Below are 20,551 nucleotides of genomic sequence, written 5' to 3'. Positions count from 1 at the left end.
GGTTAGACACATTAATGGGACAATGACACTTTCATGACGGCATTGCACTGCCATCATCATTTGGGTTTTGAAATATCTTAAAGGCTATTGCTGGCTTTGATGACAGTTCTGTTTAAATGCTCGGGTGGAGGTCAGTGTTTTTCTTGAATGTTAGAAATTCAGGCAATGCCTTCAAATGCTGAGAGAGGCATTGATAATGAGCTGTGAGGGCAAAAGCATGTGACTGGGTTTGACGTTGTTCGCTAAACATATCTTTGCTCATCTGTTACAGTGGCAGTGCTTTGGTAATTACTGATGAAAATTCTTCCTCTTCCCTCTCTCCCTGTTTATTGTGGTGGAAAAAATCTGTCATCTAAATAATAATGAAAATTGCACTGATAGGTAATGAAAAGAAAAGCTTGAGATACGAGAAAAATTGTTTCCTATATAGGTAGCATTTTACAGACCCTAAACAAACACTGCATGAGAAAGAACTACATAACTTTCATTTTTGTTACATTGCCCTAAAGAGAAGTTTCTAAGCAGTCCAGGAATTTCTGAATTGCAGAATTCAATTTGATGTGCTGCCTGTATATAACTTTCTCCCAAATCCTGAAAAAAAATTCCTTTTATTTTGGCCTCTCAAAAAGATTTGCCACACTAAATGGAAAATGCGTTGAATTAAGCATAGGGACAGACATGCATATTGTTTTATAAGTTCTGTGGTGTGGAATACATTCTACTTTGAACTGACATGGATTTGCAAACACAGATTGCTTACTATTCTTTAATTCACCTGATGAGGATATATTCTGTTGCTGTGACAGCCAGCATGTAAAAATTAACCTGTGTTCTTCAATTGTTGTTGCTGCAGACAGCTGGTTCATATCAACACATTTATTTTTTTATTTGTGTGTGGTGGGATTTTTAAAAACATTATTTTGCAAGTGTTTGCCAAGACTATGATCTTACAAAAAAAATCTGTATTTTGCTTAAATTTTAACATTTTAAAAAACATATTTATAAACTTGGGAGAAGGGAGTTAATAAAATCCAACACAAGTTTGGGGAGGTTGTTAATCTGAATTAAGCAAGTTTAAGGACACAAATAATTTTTATTCCTGAAAAAGACTTTTGATTTATGCATGTAATGTATGTAAAATTTGATTTACAGAGGACTACTTTTCACCTTAAATCAGGTCAATATGTAGTAGAACACTGCTGACTGATGGTTAAATATCTGATTGTAATGTGTTCTCTGGCAGGTTCAGACAAGAATCTGGTGGCCTTTCCCTGACAAATGGAGAACTATTTCCAAGCAGAGGCATACAACCTCGATAAGGTTTTAGATGAATTTGAGCAAAACGAAGGTGAGTCATTTTGAACAAGATTGTAGATGCCTATTAGATGTATTCTACAGAGAACACCATTGAAAAGGGAGAGACCTGTGATAACCTTTTTGGTTTTGAGTTGCAAATTAATCTCAGAACTTGCAAAAAATATATGTCAATTTTGCATGGTGTATCTTCAGTATTTGTTAGTAGTATTCTCTTTCTGTTTCCATTCATCTTGTTTATGTTTTTAAAATTTCTTACTCTTTTAGTAGAAAATCTTCCATACACTATTTAAAGAAAGGTTTTGTGACGCTTAATCTCAGTGGCAATATTTTAATCATTTATTTTAAACAAATTAGGCAAAACTTATTTTAAGCTTCTTTTGCAGTTTTGGGAGACTCAAGCATAGAAACATTTTATTAGGTCTCATAAATCATATACTGAAAGTTGTATTTTTTACTTAGGCTAATTGCTACTTCTGTGCTGTCAAGGAAGTTGAACATTTTATGGGAATGGGAACCTTTCTAGAGATTTCTAGCTGTCTAAAGTATATTAATCAATAGTTTAAAGTTGCTTGTGCAAATTCAACCTGGTAGTAATTGATGTAACTCTAAACTTCTTAATTCCAGAAACGTTATGCAATTACACTACTAATGGCTGACCAAGGATGTTAGTTATGGCAGATGTGTTTTACTGTTGTACCCGTATTTGAACATCTCTACATTTATACCTGGGATATTCGAATACAACAGAGTTAATAGAACCTGTAGCATTAATAGGACAGTAAGTTCTCTTATTTAAACACTTTTTCAGATGCCGCTGTTTCACCTGCACTATTGGGTGCAAAGTGGAATCAGATTCTAGATCCGCCTTCTCGTCGTCTGTCATTTAACCCTACCGTGGCCAATGTGAATGAAGCTACAACTCCTAATGAATGTCAACAGAGATTAAAGTCTTTCTCCTTGTCTCATTCAGTGACTACACCAACAGGAGAGGGGGATCACTGTGCTAATGGAAAGGATTTTAGCATAAGCCCAGAGACCCCAGTCATGTGGATTGACGATCAGGCAGCAGCAGACGATCAATTGATTAAAAGAAATAGTAATCGGAATGATCAGTGTAACACTGTGGAAACGGGAGAAAAGAAATGTGGAAATATAGCTTGCTTGCCAGAGGAGAAAAATGTACTAGTGGTGGCAGTCATGCATAACTGCGACAGAAGAACACTACAAAGTGGCGATTTGCTGGATTGTAAAAATTACAACAGTCAGTCCCTAATGAACACTATTAGCATTACACTGGATAATGAAAACCGACAGAGTGATCAGTTTAGTGTTGCTGTAAATGGATCCATGGAAAAAGATACAGATACAGAAAAGCAAGTAAATCGGCTGTGCACTGAAGATGACTCTGTAAGTCATTTGATTAATGCTTCGTCTGAAAGCCTGACCGTTGCATGCCCCTCCTCTCGATTAAAGGATGATTTTAGTATGAGTAAGGATTCACTGTTTTCAGAAGCTACGACTGCAGGGATTAATGCAGTGACTCTCTTACAGACACCAGTTGATGGTACTGTTAAAACGCAAGAAAATTGTGTATCAGTTGAAAATTTTACTAGTAAAGCCATTCCTCAGAGAACGGATCTAGAAGCTAAAATCTATTCTTCTGGTTCAAGTAATGGAAGCTTAATTGTAGAACAGGAACCAACGCAACAGTTACAGTCTAGGCTATCTGGGCTCACCGAAACTTGTCGACCTAACGTGGCTGGAAGTGGCAATTGCAACGAACTTGTTGCAGAACACTTTGCCCCTGAGGATGCTAGTGCCATGGAAAGCAAAGTCATTGAATGTGATAAAAATCTTGGCACAACGGAATTGCACAGCGTGGCAGAGTGTTACCCTGAATCTCAGGAGATGGCTAATTGGAAACTGACAAAGTTGAATGAGATGAATAATACTCAAACTCTGGGAGAGAATGAAAGACTTTTGCAGACAAAACAGCCTGATGAGGCATGTAGTAATAGTAAAGAAGGTGGAGACGAGACAATGGAGGCAGGCATAGACTTAAAAGGGACTGGTATAGATGAGCTTGAAGGGTCCAGTCTCTCTGATGTGATGGCTACATCAGCAGAAAGCTCTCTGTCTAATGGTTGTGATTCCTATGGAATGCAGAACCCAGTTGTTGCTCATGTTCCAAAGACTTTACCCTCCAAGGAAGACTCAGTAACAGAGGAAAAGGAGATAGAGGAGAGCAAGTCAGAATGTTACGCTAACGTTTATGAACAGAGAGGAAATGAGACCACAGAAGGGAGCGGTCTTATTTTAAACAGCACTGGTGACCACATAAAGAAAAATTATTTACGTAATCTTTGTAGTCAGGTTTCATCCATGCAAGGGCAAACTTCACCAAAACCAGTGACTAATCTGCAGTCTATCAGTGTTCCTTTTGGTGGTGCAAGACCTAAACAACCTACAAATCTTAAACTGCAGATTCCGAAGCCATTATCAGACCACTTACAAAATGATCTTGTTCCCCCAAATTGTGGAGGTAATAGTAAAAACAAAAATGTCTTTGGTAAGACACAATTAGGGGATACAGCAGATGCATTTCCTGGTGGAACATCTTTAAATGCCTCTGTCACTGATACTAGTGGGGAACACTTGGAAGAGTATGAATCTGGAGTCTCTAGTAGTCCGTGCCTTGCAGTAGCCCCAGATAGTCCAGATAATGATCTCAGAGCTGGTCAGTTTGGAGCTCCAGCCAGAAAGCCTTTTACGACTTTGGGTGAGGTGGCTCCAGTCTGGGTTCCAGATTCTCAAGCACCAAACTGTATGAAATGCGAGGCCAGATTTACATTCACCAAAAGAAGGCATCATTGCAGAGCTTGTGGGAAGGTAAGTTTGTATTCTGTGAGTAAGCTCAAAGCACCCTTTTTTCCCTGATACTGCTTAAAATCAAATCAGAGGACATCCTAAGCCACTGGCTACAGTTACCTCTGACATCTCTTCCTAAAAAGCCATGGTTTATTTGTGAAAGAAAAAAAGGATTTTCTAAGCTGAAATCTGTTTAGGGTTGTCATAGAGAGTAACTAATTGTTATTTAGAACTGAAAGAATTATTAGCCTGTATGAGCAGTGTATTAGTTGATTGCAACAATCAGCATCATTGGATTCATGTAGAACTGCTATAAAATGGCTAAGCGTGGGAAAGTAGTTTGCAGAAATTACTGCATCAGTAATCACATTAAAGATATGGAAACATATTGATGGGAACTGGAAGTGTGCTGTTGAATTACTGGTGTTCCTGCTGGTTTAGATGGCTGATCAACTCTGTTCTTTTACGTCTTCTTTACTGACTTTTCTCATATTGTATACATTATTTTGAAGAATATACATTTGCTCCTGGGAAAAAAAATAGTAAATTATCTGTAACCTGATATATGTACACATGGTGAGAAATTTTGTAATGAAGACAACTAAAACATAATTTTTGTATCATCTTGTGTTTTGTAAGAAATATTTTATTGTTGACTTTTTTTTTTCCCCACTTTTTATATATGTGCCATCTAGGTCAACACAAATCTTATGTGGCAAGTTTATGGTAAATGATTAGCTTATAAAGTATTTCCAAATATCTTGTTACTGAAATAAAAGTCAGTGGCACATGGGAAGTAGGAACTTAGGAAAAAAAATGATGATGCAAAAGTGGTAAATTAACACTCTTGTCAAGTAGATATTCATGAATAAGATGAAAAGAAATACTGAAGCCCACTGAAAACTAGAGTAAAAGTAACTTTGGTTCATTTAGGCTCTATCCAAAGGTTTCTGAAGTTGCTTGAAAGACCTCCTGATTGCTATGGGTGGTATCTTTTGCTACCAGAAGAGTGCAAGGAAGCAGAATGACTTAACAAAGGACCTAAAAGAAGCAAATATCTGGAAAGCTCAAACCCATATGCCACCTGTTTCTGGAAGCAGCCTAGCAGAAAACCCAGGCTTGCTCCTCTGTAATGGACCACATGTGTGTCCCATTTGTCCCTTTAGTAACCAAAATGCATAGCACTCAATCTCTTCACTGCAACATCAGATAAGTATTTTATTCAAATTTGATTTTGAGACATACTGAAAAATCTTTCCCAGGACACTTTTTAAAGCTAAGCAGACATTCATCGTGCACTGGTCCAGGACTTCCAGGTGCTTGCTTCTGCCTATCCTCTTGCAGGATGGTTGCAGAGGAAGTCCTGATGTGGAGCTAGTAACCACGGATCAATAAGCATCATATGAGGTGCATGCCTACCTTTTGTGTACCTTTTGATTAATATCAAAGGGCTCAATCTTTTTCTTACTGCAGTTAAGGAGAATCTGTGAGGCGTATAACTTAAAGGAATGTCTATCATTTTAGCTTTGATATATTAACTTATACTGTCGGTTATTTAGGTAATTCTTTTGTTCTTTATGTCTAACAAACGTGACTACAATTTTAATATACAGTAATTTTTTATTTTTGTGTTTTAAACACGTTCATTGCTTGGATTTAATTACTTCCCTGTAATGACTGAAACCCTGAATTGCACAAATGAAAAAATGAAAATATCTGTAAACAAAATGGATAAAACATGCACAGATAGAGCAAGGCCAAAAAATAGAGTGTGGGTTTTTTTCTTTTTCCTTTTTTTTTTTTTTTTAAACTCCTGAGTTTAAAAGCCTTGAGAAGAGCAACCAGCATTATTTTGGATGATATGTGGGGAATGGATAAAATAAAAGGTCCTTCTGCTCTGTAGACAAACTTGTTTCTCAGATGTGAAAAATATATCACATATTAGTATTTAATATTCTCCCAGTGTTCTTACAATGATCCTCAGAACGACTTGTTTCTAGAAGCTTTTGTTAGCTAAATTTTATCTGGACCAAGTTTGCACATGTGCAGTCAACAGATGTGGCAGAAAATTCTGGTATTTCATGCCTTCATATGTTTTTTTCTCTAAAAAAAAAAAAAGGCTAAGAATCAGTATAGGTCAAATAATACTTAGCACTTACTGCAAATTGCTTTACAACAGTTAATTCCTGTAATGATTCTGGGAGAAAAGAAACCAAAGTCTTTAACAGGCAAGCTTTAATGAATCTAGCTGTAGTGGCTTGAGACATAGCTATTCTCAGCTGTCTGCTCTTGCTTTCTGATTAAGATAACCATCCCCAAAGCAAGTCATGTTGACCATGTACCTGTGGTGTAGGTACTGAATCAGAGTGACACTTCCACTGTTTCTATTAAATGTTTGAATCTCACTTAAAGAACTGGGGAGATTGTGTCTTCAGCTCTTGCAGTTAGTTGTTTCTAGGAGAAGTCATGGGACTGGATATTTTTGAACACAAGCTTTAGCACAACAGGTTTTTTTTAAGTTTTATTAGCAGCATGGCAAAACGTTGTAGTACGGGTGAATGTGTTTCATTTGGGAATGAAAATTGCATTTAAAAATAGTGGAGTGGCACCTGGGAAGTCTGTCTCCGTTTTTAATTTCAGGATAATAATTGCAAAATTAATGGAAGATATGAACCTCGGGGGAGTGGTAGAAAGTAATACACTTCCAGTAAATTTTGAATTAAAACTAAGAACCTGAAAAATGTGTGTGAACACATTCATAAATTTTACCTTATGTATGTATTTATTCTCTACTGTCAGATGAAAAAATCATCCTTGATAGGAGAAACAGAATATTTGTGTCATCTTTTTACTAACAACCAAAACTATATTTTTCCACTAAAATACAAAAAAATCACCAACCCCCGTAGCAACTGGTGCTTTAACAACTCCCAGTGAACCTGAAAAGCCTAGTAACATAAAAACTTGCTTTGACACCGCTATGTTATTTTTTATACCATGAAATACTGAGATAATTACTTGGTGATTGTTAGTAAGACTGAATTGTCAGTTGCGCTAGCTTGTGTTCTTCTTCTGCATTACTACTGTTAGAAGTCTGATGCAGCCTAAGAGAGGAGGGGTAGATATTCTGTCATTGTGTTTATTTTCTGGTTTAATATTTAGATCGTTGCACTTGGCAGCTTTGCTGAATGCATGATGTGTTGTTTGATAAAGGGTCCTAAATTAGATATTAATTTGTGATGGTCCTTCATTTATGATTGAAGATACTGACTTTTCAATGTTCAATACTGAACTTCTGACTGGAAGTTTCTCCCAGAGAACTGAAATTATGTCAAATGTCTCTAAAATGAGCTGTGATGTTATTAATATTCCCTAGAATGTTTGTAAATTGGGTTAAGGTGTAAATGCAGAAATCAGATTTTTAAAGTATGTTTGATTTTTTTTTGTTTGTTTTTTAAAAGGTTTTCACATATATGGAAGGGTTGTTTTTATTTTTGCATGAAAATGCGGGTGTCTTACATTTTGTTTCTGACATGTTTAACTTGACATAATTAGTAAACATTAAAACTGTTTGAAATGAGACAAGGTGAGCTCTTTCTTCGCATTCGATTTTCAGCTCTCATGGTGATCTCGGAGCTTATTTTATATGTGCTTATTTTAAACTCTTGCCACTAAAAGGCTGCAAAGTGGTCGTAATTTGGTGTGATCTTTAACTTGGTTGAAATTTAGTTAGGCTTGCTTAGATATATATGAGAATCCTATTTGGTTTCTTGTCTATATCACAGAAATACTGCTGTTGACGTGATGATGGAATAATTTCTTTGATTAAGAAAACATTACAGATCACAGTAACGCATAGTGAATTGTAGCTATAATATCCACCTATAATTAAAACTTTAAATTCTCTCTTGATATCTGAACTCATTTGTTAGGTAGCTGCTGCTGTTTCTAGATTTCCTGAGTGTGACATTACCTTTCTGCATGAAATGGCTATTCGTCAGTATCTTCATGTCACCTGAATAATAACGCTGAAGAAATGCTGTTTTTTTTAAGCTAAGAAAATATTCTTTAAAGGAAATAAGAAATCATTAGGGCACCCTGATTTGTCTGTTCTGTGGGATTTTGAGATTGCAATTGTTATTGTAGGATCATATCTGCATGCAAGTGTTTGTTTTGGTGCACAAGCCAGGCTCATGTTTTATGCTTTTGCTTGTCTGGAGGAAGCCTCATCACTGTTTCCTGCCCAGGACTGGGGAATTGTTAGAGCTGGTTCAGGTGAGAAGTGCTAGCAATGCAACTGCATCTCCGCAGCAGGTTGTTCCCCCGGGGATTTTGCGCTGGATCCCCCCTTAGCAGCCAGTGTGCGTAAAATGCAGTTCTTAATTTCTCTCTAGTGTTGTGATGCTGTAGTGTTTGTAATCATGTAAATATGAGCTTTTTTTAAAAAAATATATAAATGGAGCAAGATTTTCTTGCAGTACCTATGTCAGACAGCTTCTTTAGATGTCATTTTATATGTCAAACACTTAAAATATTTTATGCATTCACTTTAGTCCCAACTGAAGAATAGCTTGTTATATGTGAAAATATTAAAAAGCTAGAGTTGCTAATACAGATGAATTACTCTGCTGCAAATAAAAATGACTTGTTTGAATTAGTCTGTGCCACAGCAATCTCTTATGTAGAGAAAACTTGTGCATTTAAACATAGTTAATTCTAGAAAGTACTCATGTTTTTTTCTAAGACTGAAATTAATTCCTAAATTGTTAATTCTTTGAGGAATTGTGAAACAGTAGGAATGTACTAACCCATTGTCATTCATGCCAGACATATTTTAGAAACACCACTGTGCAGTATCAGTACAACGTGCATTTATGTGTTCCATGTAATACTGCTTCATCAGGATTAGTAGGAAAAGCACCCTGGGCAGGTATTAGTCACTGTGGCTTTAATGGGAAAATACTGGTAATTCACCTTCTTATTTTGAATGTCTTAGAGCTTTACAAATATTCTCTTGTCTGAATTCATCAGTTCATCACATATTTTTGAACACACTGAAGTTGTTTCCCCTTTGGTTCCAGGTTTTTTGTGCGGCATGCTGTAGCCTGAAGTGCAAGTTGCTGTACATGGATCGAAAGGAAGCTAGAGTCTGTGTAATCTGCCATTCAGTACTGATGAATGGTAAGTGGAAAGGAATCTGAGATGCAGTGCTTCACTGTCTTTGTGTTGAGCTGCAGTGGTGGCATTTAAAAAAAAAAAACCAACAAACCACCTCAAAATACTTTATTTGTATGGGTAAGTATGCTAAAACAGCAAAGGTCTCTGCGAGATCAGTGTGGAATCCCTGTGGAGCATGGTGATTCCTAAAGTAAATATCACGCAATGATAGGGGTTGGAAGAGACCTCTGGAGATCATCCAGTCCAACTCCCCTGCCAGAGCAGGGTCAGCTACAGCAGGCTGCACAGGATGGCGTCCAGGCGGGTTTTGAATGTCTCCGGAGTGGGAGGCTCCACCACCTCTCTGGGCAGCCTGTGCCAGTGCTCTGCCACCCTTAAAGTAAAGAGGTCCCTCCTCATGTTTAGATGGAACTTCCAATGTTCAAGTTTGTGCCTATTACCTCTTGTCCTATCACTGGGCACTACTGAAAAAGGACTGTTCCCATCCTCCTGGCACCCTCCCTTTAAGTATTTATAGGCATTGATAAGATCCCCCCTCAGTCTTCTCTTCTTCAGACTAAAAAGACCCAAGTCCCTCAGCCTTTCTTCATAAGAAAGATGCTCCAGTCCCCTAATCATCTTAGTAGCCCTTTGCTGGACCCTCTCCAGCAGTTCCCTGTCCTTCCCGAGCCATGGAGCCCAGAACTGGAGACAGTACTCCAGATGTGGCCTCACCAGGGCAGAGTAGAGGGGGAGGATGACCTCCCTCGACCTGCTGGCCACACTCTTCTTGATGCACCCCAGGATGCCATTGGCCTTCTTGGCCGCCAGGGCACATTGGTGGCTCATGGTCATCCTGTTGTCCACCAGGACTCCCAGGTCCCTTTCCACAGAGCTGCTCTCCAGGAGGTCAGCCCCCAACCTGTGCTGATGCATGGGGTTATTCCTCCCCAGGTGCATGATTAACAGAAGGCAAAAACTGGTAAGGTTGTGATGAGTTTGGAAGCTTTCATTTGTGAGTGCAATACCAGGATTGCCGAAACTGTGATTTTTGTTGGTTTTTGTTTTGTTTGTTTGTTTTGTTTTTAATTCGGGAGCCTACTTTCTGTCCTTTGATGCCTGAGTGGATAACCTGTTACACTTTTGTATGGAATGCCAAAGAGAAGAGTAATGCAGTTGTGCCTCTTCTAGATAATGCGCTACAGGAAATTGGGAATTAATCCGACTCTTCTTCCTCCTTAACTCCTTGGTGCTGGAGTCGGAGGTCTTGTCTGAAAACCTATCCACAGATGTGGACAACTGGCTGAGAGAGTTGGAGTTGTTCAACCTGGAGAAGAGAAGGCTCCACAGAGATCTTATTGCGGCCTTCCAGTACCTAAAGGGGGCCTACAGGAGAGCTGGGGAAGGACTTTTTACAAGGGGATGTAGTGACAGGACGAGGGGGGATGGCTTCAAACAGGAAGAAGGTAGATTTAGATTAGATATTAGGAAGAAATTTTTCACTTTGAGGGTGGTAAGGCACTGGAACAAGTTGCCCAGAGAAGTTGTGGATGCCCCATCCCTGGAGGTGTTTAAGACCAGGCTGGATGGGGCTTTGAGCAACCTGGTCTGGTGGGAGGTGTCTCTGCCCATGGCAGGGGAGTTGGAATTCAATAATCTTCAAGGTCCCTTCCAACCTAAACCATTCTATGATTCTATAACCGAGTTTGGATTATTGCTTTGGACACATTACTGGAGAGTCTGTCAAACCCAGGATGGTGCTGTGGTTAAAAGCCTCATGTGACCATGGGATATATGAGAAAGGTCACAAGAGTTATGAACAAGTGGAGCAAATGAGAAGTTATATTACCTCTGCTTGGTGTAAGGAAAGACTGTGTTTGGTTTTGACCAAAGGGCCATGGAACCTATTTTGTATTTTGTCCTTTATAGTATTAACACTTTAGATGTGTGGCATAAATATGGGCAAACACGGAGTATTCTTCCCACTGTATCTTGAAGATTCTGAAAATTTCAAGGACTTTCCTGAGCTGGCAGTTAGCTTTGGGTGATTATGCTGTTCAGTTGACTTATTTCCGTGACACTGAGACAGCTGTTGCTGAAAGACTCGATGTTCAGTTTTTGTCTTGAATTGAGAAGGTAGAAAAATTTAATTAGGTTGAGAGAGAATCCATGTGAGTGCTTAAATGATGAGAAAATCTGTCTCATCATGAGAAATTCCAAGCACTCAGTCGTTGGTTTATTAATGAAAAGGTGAATACATGACTTGATCTCGGGGTATAAATATATATCTGGATAACTGAAACTTGATGACAGAAGTTACTTCAATTGTAGAGGAAGGTCTGACAGTGCACTCTAACATATAGTAGGTAGAATGAGAAGTCAGGCAAATTCAGGTTCTAAATGCAAACTTTTAAATGTTGGGATAACTAACTATCCTGATAATTATTGAACAGTTATGGAACCTCCATTGCTGCAATTGTTTAAACTTTGGAGACTGTGATAAAAGATGGCTGTTGTAGTTTTAACCAAGAATTAGGAAAATTCTGTTTTATGTCAATGTTCAGACAAGGTAATTTTGATGGTCTCTTTACATGTTACTGTATAGTAGATTACTTGGGCTGCTGTTTTCAGAAAGATCTGTTAATTTTAGCATCTAACTAAACTTAGAAGCTCACAGCTTTATTTTTTTCTCCAAAGAAGTTCAGTATTATGCAGGTTCGGTTGAAAGTAACAGAGTACTTAGTCTTGAAATGACCATCTAAAATTTGTAGACAGTTTCTGTTATTAAACTGGAATAATTTTTTTCTGTTTCAAAAAGATTAAAGATTAATCAGTTTGCAGTGACAGGTTTTAATTATTAATAATTCTTTACTGTAGGCCAAATGTGTAAGGTGACAGGAAATTGTAGGTTGTAATATCTAGAAATTAAACCCAAGTCCTGATGATGATGTTGAAGGGGTCATTTTGAGATGGAGAAATTAGCACATTTCAAGGTGTACAAGAACAAGGGATTACACATACACCTGACAAAAAATAGCTGGTTCCTTTTATTCGTGAGTAGGAATTGTTTTCATCTGGGGGAAGGGAAGGATCTGAAAATATTTCAGTTGAAACCAGAAGTGTTCTTGTAAAAAGGCATAATAAAATTGATCATATTATAATGATTTCCTTTTAAAAGCCTTTCTGTCCTGTTGCCAGGACGGATGCACATTAATGGCAGCAAACAGTGACACCACTGCTTGGTTTATTATAGGGAGAGTGCTGCCTGAATACTTGGGTGTACTTGCCCCAGGCTGCCTCTCTGTTTTTATCCCTGCTGCAGTGCTTTGTGATGATGCTTTTGGTTACTGGTTAGTTAACCTGTAGCCTGATCATATCTGATCCCTCCCGATCCTTTGCAGTTTCTTTGTCAGTGCAGGTTTGTTTTTTTTTTCCACGCAGTACAGAAGGTTAAGCATTAATCTTTGCAAAGTCTTGGAACCAGGGGTAGGAATCGCACTTTAAAAGTAGTTATTTCATTTGGTTGTTTGGTGTCTGGTTTGTGTTTCACTGGGGTGTGGGGAGACGGCTGTATGTTTTCTGGCACTTTTCCACGGTCAGGCTATGTGTTTAATAAAGTTTCAAATGTTATTTTTACTGTATTTTCAATTGGTAGATACGTTGACTTGACACTTTGCTTGATTTAGAGAAGAGTTTAAAAATGTTCTTTTATGATGCTATGACTTTTCTAATAAAGGGATCCTAGAGATGTAACTTTTCTTTGTGCATTTTTAACGCTTTTATTTCTAAATGAATACAGATTGCTGTTAAAAATACTTCAATTTAATTAATCTTCTCAAATAGAAATTTTAATACCTTTTCTATTGGCAGGCATTTCACTCTATTGGTTTTGCAGGTTGATGGGAGGAAGCAGGAGAGGTTTGTGTTCTGTTGTGTTCTGTTTGGGTTTTTTTGGTCTTGTTGTTTTCACCTTGGTCTTCTGACAATTCATAGCCAAAGGAACCCAAAGATGCACATGATTTATTCAGGCTTTATAGCTGCTCTGAGAGCTTAGGTGGCATGATATTTATGCCTGACTAGAGGAATGCATTTATTTGTAACATACTAATATGGTTGAATGTGCAGGCACACATGAATTTTCTGGTATCTTGCATAGCTACAAGCCTTTCTTATAGATGAAAAAGTAGTACTGTGGAGATACAGCCTGTTTCACTAGCTAGAGGAGACATTTCCCTTTGATGGATGTTGTTGACAAATAAGTTTTATGTGTTGTTGTATGGGCAATTGAATTAAGGCTCAAGTCATGCCTTCAGAATTAATAGCATAAGGGCTTTTTTTGTAGTTAAGAGTATAAGTTGTTGATCTGTACTGATCTGCCCTGGATATAAAGAAATGCAAGGTGCTTTTTCTCATCTACAAAACGTAAATCTGCTCAAGTGTCCTGTAGGTTATACAATGTTTGTAATCAGAATGCCCATCTGCTCATACAGTGTGATAAATATATATATATATATATATATATATAAGAATTCAGTGTTTTTTGTTAAATCTTTGAAGAGGAAACAAAATGAAGCATGAGGAACTAAGCATCATTCAGGTCAAAGTGTATTGTTATAATTTTCAGAAAGTATGTCTGTATGAACTGATATTTTTATTGCACAGGGCCATTACTGTTTTTCCTCCCGCTATGCATTTTCTTGCTTAATTATAGTCTCCTGGGCTTTTAAATAAAGTAAGAGACATGGGGTTTGGAAGGTGGAAGGGTCCATACCTACTGTAGCTGAGAACCTAAGACAATGTTTTGTACTGTTAGATACCTTCCTCTGTGCTCATGTTTCTTTTCTTTGTTTGCTTTAGCTCAAGCCTGGGAGAACATGATGAGTGCCTCAAGCCAGAGTCCTAACCCTAACAATCCCGCTGAATACTGTTCTACTATCCCTCCTTTGCAGCAGGCTCAGGCCTCGGGCGCCCTGAGCTCTCCGCCTCCCACTGTCATGGTACCCGTGGGAGTTTTAAAGCATCCTGGAGCAGAAGGTAAGACTACTTTTTTCTTTCAATTTAACCTGTAGCAAGAATTTGAAAAGAAAATTTGAAAAGAATATCTGTACTTCATCCATTCCAAATACTCTAGCTAATACCAGTTGTGATATTCCTGCTTCAGTAGAGACATCAGGTTTTTAAGGACAAGTAAACTATTCTCAGTGGATGTGTTTATACATGATGCTGCCATAGGGAATGATGTCTGAAGTCCCTTCCAGTCCACATTTCTTTTTTTTTTTTTTTCCGTTTTGCTTTTCTGTACTAAAATGTTCCAGCTAATGTTGCTGCGACATCTTAAATCCTATTTTTTTATGTTCTCTCTAGTGGCTCAACCTAGAGAACAAAGGCGTGTTTGGTTTGCTGATGGGATATTACCCAATGGAGAAGTTGCCGATGCAGCAAAACTGACCGTGGCTGGGACAACTTCCACAGGAACCTTAGCAGTATCGCATGATCCATCAAAGCCCGTGACCAACAACACTTTATCAGCAGAAGTAAGGAAGCGTTACGCTATTCACCGCTCAAAATACCACGCTTGCTTTGGTCATGAATAGTATATTAGCTTCTATGGTGATTTCAGTAAGATCTAGGAAATCTGTTGGGGCTTGTCTTAGTATGTTGTGTAGAAGTGTCCTCACGTATTTTAATATTTGCAGAGTGCTGAAACAACCGTATATTTTGAACTGAAATGAACTATTATGGGGCAGAGCACTAAGCAATGTTTGAAGTCTGTGTGCTAGGTGGCTTCCAAGTGTTTGGCTGTACAGCCTGTGTATGAAGGATATTTGTGTAATGCATGTTTTAAAAAAGCTGAGTCATGGTCAGTAAGGAGTTTGAAATAATAAGATTGTTGTAGCACAAAGCAGAAAAATATTTTGTTTGACACTTCTCATGAAATGATGTATGCAGGGAAGTGCAGATATAGTGTAACAATGTTAAATCCACCATACCCCATGTGAGTGGATTTGAGACTTTGCAAAAAGTTCAGATGGGCGTAGGTACATTTAGATTTTGTAAGGAAATGGCTGTGTGTGGTGCTAGAGAAGGGAGGTGCCATCTCTGTCTAAGCAGGCTTTTTAGTAATAGTTCACAAACAGGAGTCATCCCGTGATCATCTATTGTTAAAGAGCCAAATTACTTGGTGCTTCTGGTTCTCCAGCAGCCACAGACTCCACCTACATCTAGTAATCTAGTCAGCCAGTTCCTACATTTTTATTTCTTTTGTAATGTTGTCCTTTCTTGTTGTTTGCTTCTTGTAGACTGATAACGCTTCTGTATTCTCGGGAAATATAACTCAGGTTGGCAGTCCTGTTGGCAGTGCAATGAATCTAATTCCTGAAGATGGTCTTCCTCCAATTCTCATCTCCACTGGAGTAAAAGGAGGTGAGGGTATAATTAGGCAGCTAGCTTTTATGCTTACCATTTGCAATCAGCCTAATAGTTACTGTGTTAATTTTCAAAATAAGATGCTGGCAATATGCTGATATTTGAAGAAATTCACAGTAAGAACTCATGGCTAAATGTTGTGATGCTCTTTTGCACCATGGATTCTTATTAGCATCCAGGAAGAGCCCCATCTTGCAATGAAATTACTGTAAGAAGTAAAACACAAAGCAAAAAGAAAATTAACTTCAGTCCAGAAATATGTGCTAATTTCTTCGCTAATCGGACTGTGGGGAATGTTTCACACAGAGATACATTTTAATTAGCCTTATGAATATTCATGCTTCCTTTCTCTGGAATTCTCTTGGAACATCCGCTCTGTGAGGCATCCCCAAGCACTGCATTCAACAGCGCTATTGCACATCTTGGCCCAAAGTGAAGCTTTTAGTAATTGTGATGTCCCCTCCCAGATCATCCAAATGGAGGAGAATTTAGAAAAATTAAAAACTAATTTTTAAAAGGTTGAAAAAAAGTATGTATTTGTTTATCTGACAATTGCTTTCCACAGTCTGATTCATGACATCCTTTAATACATTCCTGTGATTAACTTATTTTTTCATCTTTGATTTTTTCATTCCTGTTAAAAGTTTTGCTGATACAGTGCATTTCTAATGTTAAGCTGGAAGTAACCTTTTATTACAGGATAGTGTCAAAACCAAAATGTGAGCAGCATTTAATTTCAAAACAAATCTGTTCCATCCTGTGTTAGCTGTTCATGTGGGTGCCTGATTATTCAGTCTCCTCCACAAAAGAGGAGTGAAACTACAGTATACTTTTCAGCTTTTATATAGATAACCTCACATAAATTGTATTTTCTATGCTAAGTTGATTTTGTTTCATATGCTGTCACATACTGGATTTTCTTTGCAGCATTTTACTTCTGATATTCTAGTTCTATTTTAAATAATTCCAAAAATATTTTTCATATTAGAAAGCAAAATTACCTTTCTTTCTGGATAAATTTAGCTGGATAGGCAATACAATTCTCTCAAAATCTGTTTTCATCAGTGTAACTATTTTTTGTTAAAGCTTAAATGCGGAGTAGATTATAATCACAGGGATGAAAAATTTTAATTTGCTAGTCATCTGGGTCTAATCATAGAGCGACACTACAGACATCTTTGAAGTTTCATGTTGGGACCCATTTTACAGTGGATTTGGACTTTCTATGATTTATAAAAAAAATGTTTTATATAATGTTCCCCCCTTTGTTATCTTCCCAGTAACTAATGCACAGAAGGTGTAAGTTATGTGACATAGGGATAGACCATGTGTTGGTGTTAGTAGTCCAGGACTGATGCTGTTGTGCTTTACTGTGTTACAAATAACAATTGTTAACTTCTTTGTCACTTGGGATTTCAGTTGACACCACAACACATTTCTCAATTTGATTTCCATTTTCTCCTCCAGTTGATGCCAAAAAAACTTAATTTATAAAACAAGCTGCACTTTTCTAAAGGATGTGCAGGGGTTATGCACATAAATGCTATTGAAGTTTGAAAATACCACCCTAGGAAACAATCAATCAAACCAGCAATACTCAAGTTGGTTTTGTTGTTTTTTTTTTTTTAAAGATCAAAAAAGCTAAAAGCATCAGAACCTGGGTTACCTGATTATAATGTAGAGTACTGTACCATTAAGTTGAGGACTTCACTTTGTGTTTACTTGTTTCTTTCATAGACTATGCTGTGGAAGAGAGACCTTCTCAGATCTCTGTCATGCAGCAGCTGGAGGATGGAGGCCCTGACCCTCTTGTATTTGTTTTAAATGCTAATTTGCTGTCCATGGTAAAAATAGTAAATTGTAAGTTTTTATTATTAAAGGGAGCTTGGGGTATGAGAGGGGAAATGTTATATATATTAGTAGGAGGAATAGCAGCATTTTTATTTGGTAGGATAGTCTCTGAAAACGTGCGTGGATTGAAAACCTTGTACTTAGCCATATTAAGTTAAATTATAAAAGGCTCTTTCCAGTGCTTTAGACATCAATACAGATAATTTTGTGTAGAAAACATGAACTAGACTGGTAGAGCCTCCGGTCTCGGGTTTGGAGATCAGTGTCTCCTGTCTGACTTGGTAGGGCAAGGTATTTTATCACTCGTTCTTCCTTTGGTTGCTTAACTCATTTCCCTGTCATCCCATTCTGGAAAAAGCAGATACGATCTAATAGTAATACGCAGGTTCCATTCCACTATGCATCACTTGTGTCCTTTTCTATACTGTTTGTGCATGTGTGTACATGTGCTGAGGGAGGCAGGAATGAATGGGGAGGCATACAGGTGGCTTCTCATGTTAGTACCTCAGTTCATCTCTGCTGGATAAAACGTTTGAGAAATCGAGAAGGACAATTTTGCAGTAAAATGTTTTGGTTCTGTGAAAAGCTCATAACAATAAATTCAGATGTTGTTTATAAACCTTTCAGCATCTGGTTAGATAGCAGTACAATTTTTTACATATATATAAAAATGTAATTAGTATGCACATATATATACATATCAGATGAAAGATTTTATTTCAGTAACTTACTATTCTCAACAAATCAGTTGTGAAGCTTAGAGCATGTATCATTGCTAACATTCATGGAAGCAGAACAACACAGTGACGTCTCATGAAAACACCTGACATCCAGCTATCCATCTTAAGAGAGAGAGATCACTGCCTGAAACTGGTTTAGGTGTCAGGATCATGATATGCACAGCCAACAGCCTGGCCTTTTCCCAGGTTCCTTCATTCCCATTTAAATCCTGTCCTCTAATTTGGATACAGAAACTGTAAAAGTCTGCTCTGTGGTGTTAATCTCACGATCAGACTGGGAGCTGTAACGCTCTGGCTCTTCCTTAGCTGTAAACTGGGAATTGTTGAGCTGCTTTTGTTTTGGATGTGCTTGCTTGCAAGGTAACAGATTTAGAACCTAATTTGTCTGTGTGACAGGTATCACAACCAAACATGCTGTAAAACTGGTTCTTGAAAGAGCTATCTTCCTGTAGTGAAACTTAGGCATATTTTATGACATTTTGATCTTCTGTTCTGACACATGTTTCTTCTCTGCAGATGTGAATAGGAAGTGCTGGTGTTTCACTACAAAAGGCATGCATGCAGTGGGGCAGTCAGAGATAGTCATTCTGTTGCAGTGTTTGCCTGATGAGAAATGTTTGCCTAAGGACATCTTTAACCATTTTGTGCAACTTTACCGGGATGCCTTAGCAGGTAGGAATGCTCTCTGTTAAAAATGGTTTGGATAGATGATGGTACTGGGTCAGACACTCACGTTTTTATCATTTAACAAATGGCTATTGTATAAAAGAATATAAAAAGAGAATAGAATCAAAGCTGATAGGGGGCCGAGTTGTTATTGGTTATTAGTATCCAGTGTTGTACTCAACTCACCAAATAAAAGTATTAATAAGGTGCTAGTAACCTGGGGAGCTGCTCCAGAGATCTTCCAGCCTTCCTCTGGGTGCCAGCAGAACAAAGAAGTTTGGGCTATAAAGACCATGCACAGACTATTAGAGCAATGAAGTGGGAGGACTCTCCCTGTGACAACTTTGTGTTCAGCAGCCATTGCTGACTGTCTGCTCTGGCTGCTTCTGCTAGGTGCTGGGGTAAGAATTTGAATATGGCTAATGTATCTCAAATTAGTACTGTGCTTCATTTAGCAGCAAGTGTAGTAGGGTACTCAGCAGGGCTCACAGGTACACTAATGACGTTGCTTCTAATAATTCTTTTTTTTTCAGCTTGAAGTCAGGGTAGCTTTTTCAAAGATACAGAAACAAAATTTTGAGAATCCTTGTGGATAGTATGTTAAATATCCACAAACCAGGTAGTTTAGAAATTTGATTCCCACAGTGTGTGTGTCTATTGCCACATTAAGGAGATACTTTTTATATTATAAAGTAATACAAATATTTATGTATATATGTGCCTGGAATGAATTGTGGGACATTGCAGAAATTATCCCTGAATTTTCAATTTTAGTATCTCAATTGCAAGATTGTATTATGTAAACCTTTACACATTTTACATTTGATAAGGAAATGGGTTTCTACTTTTAGCTGTTGTTGGACCTTAGAATTCAAAAGTTATTGTGTAAGGAAAAATGCAAGTATTTGGTTCCACTGATTAGAAAATAAAGCTCATTTTCCAGAGGTGAAATTGGATGACATTAAGGTTATATACTGAAAATACATTTATGAAGGGTTCTGCGTATCATTTGCAATGCCTTTGGAGTGACAGGTGTACATTTTGCTGGATCAAACACTGGCTGGACGGCCGGGCCCAGAGAGTGGTGGTGAATGGAGTTAAATCTAGTTGGCAGCTGGTCACAAGTGGTGTTTGACAGGGCTCAGTGTTGGGGCCGCTCCTGTTTAATATCTGTATTGATGATTTTGATGTGGAGATTGAGAGCACCCTCAGTAGGTTTGCATATGACACCAAGTTAGGTGGGAGTGTTGATCTGCTTGAGGGTAGGAGGGGTCTTCAGAGGGACCTGGATAGGCTGGATCGATAGGCTGAGGCCAATAGTATGAGCTTCAACAAGGCCAAGTGCCGGGTCCTGCACTTGTGCCACAACAACCCCATGCAGCGCTACAGGCTTGGGGAAGAGTGGCTGAAAAGCTGTCCAGCAGAAAAGGACCTGGGGTTGGTGACTGACAGCCAGCTGAACAGGAGCCAGCAGTGTGCCCAGGTGGCCAAGAAGGCCAATGGCATCCTGGCCTGTATCAGGAATA

The 20,551-nt window shown here is 38.1% G+C and overlaps 1 protein-coding gene across 2 annotated transcripts in view; it reads left to right on the top strand.

Moving 5' to 3' along the window:
- Positions 1–1,278: 1,278 nt before the first annotated feature.
- Positions 1,279–20,551, top strand: part of ZFYVE9 (zinc finger, FYVE domain containing 9) — a 39,740-nt gene continuing 20,467 nt past the window's right edge. The window contains exons 1-8 of one of the 2 annotated variants that reach the window (XM_009884620.1): positions 1,279–1,348; positions 2,126–4,206; positions 9,267–9,366; positions 14,200–14,376; positions 14,707–14,876; positions 15,642–15,765; positions 17,506–17,628; positions 18,876–19,031. In XM_009884620.1, the coding sequence (XP_009882922.1) occupies positions 1,279–1,348; positions 2,126–4,206; positions 9,267–9,366; positions 14,200–14,376; positions 14,707–14,876; positions 15,642–15,765; positions 17,506–17,628; positions 18,876–19,031 (3,001 nt within the window). The remainder of the gene's footprint in view (positions 1,349–2,125; positions 4,207–9,266; positions 9,367–14,199; positions 14,377–14,706; positions 14,877–15,641; positions 15,766–17,505; positions 17,629–18,875; positions 19,032–20,551) is intronic. The other variant, XM_009884621.1, reaches the window with a different exon arrangement.

The sequence above is a fragment of the Charadrius vociferus genome, unplaced genomic scaffold (genome assembly GCF_000708025.1).
Source record: "Charadrius vociferus isolate BGI_N301 unplaced genomic scaffold, ASM70802v2 scaffold163, whole genome shotgun sequence".
NCBI lineage: Eukaryota > Metazoa > Chordata > Aves > Charadriiformes > Charadriidae > Charadrius > Charadrius vociferus.
The sequence above is the reverse complement of the archived record's forward strand: the minus strand, read 5'-3'. Positions and strand labels throughout refer to the sequence as shown.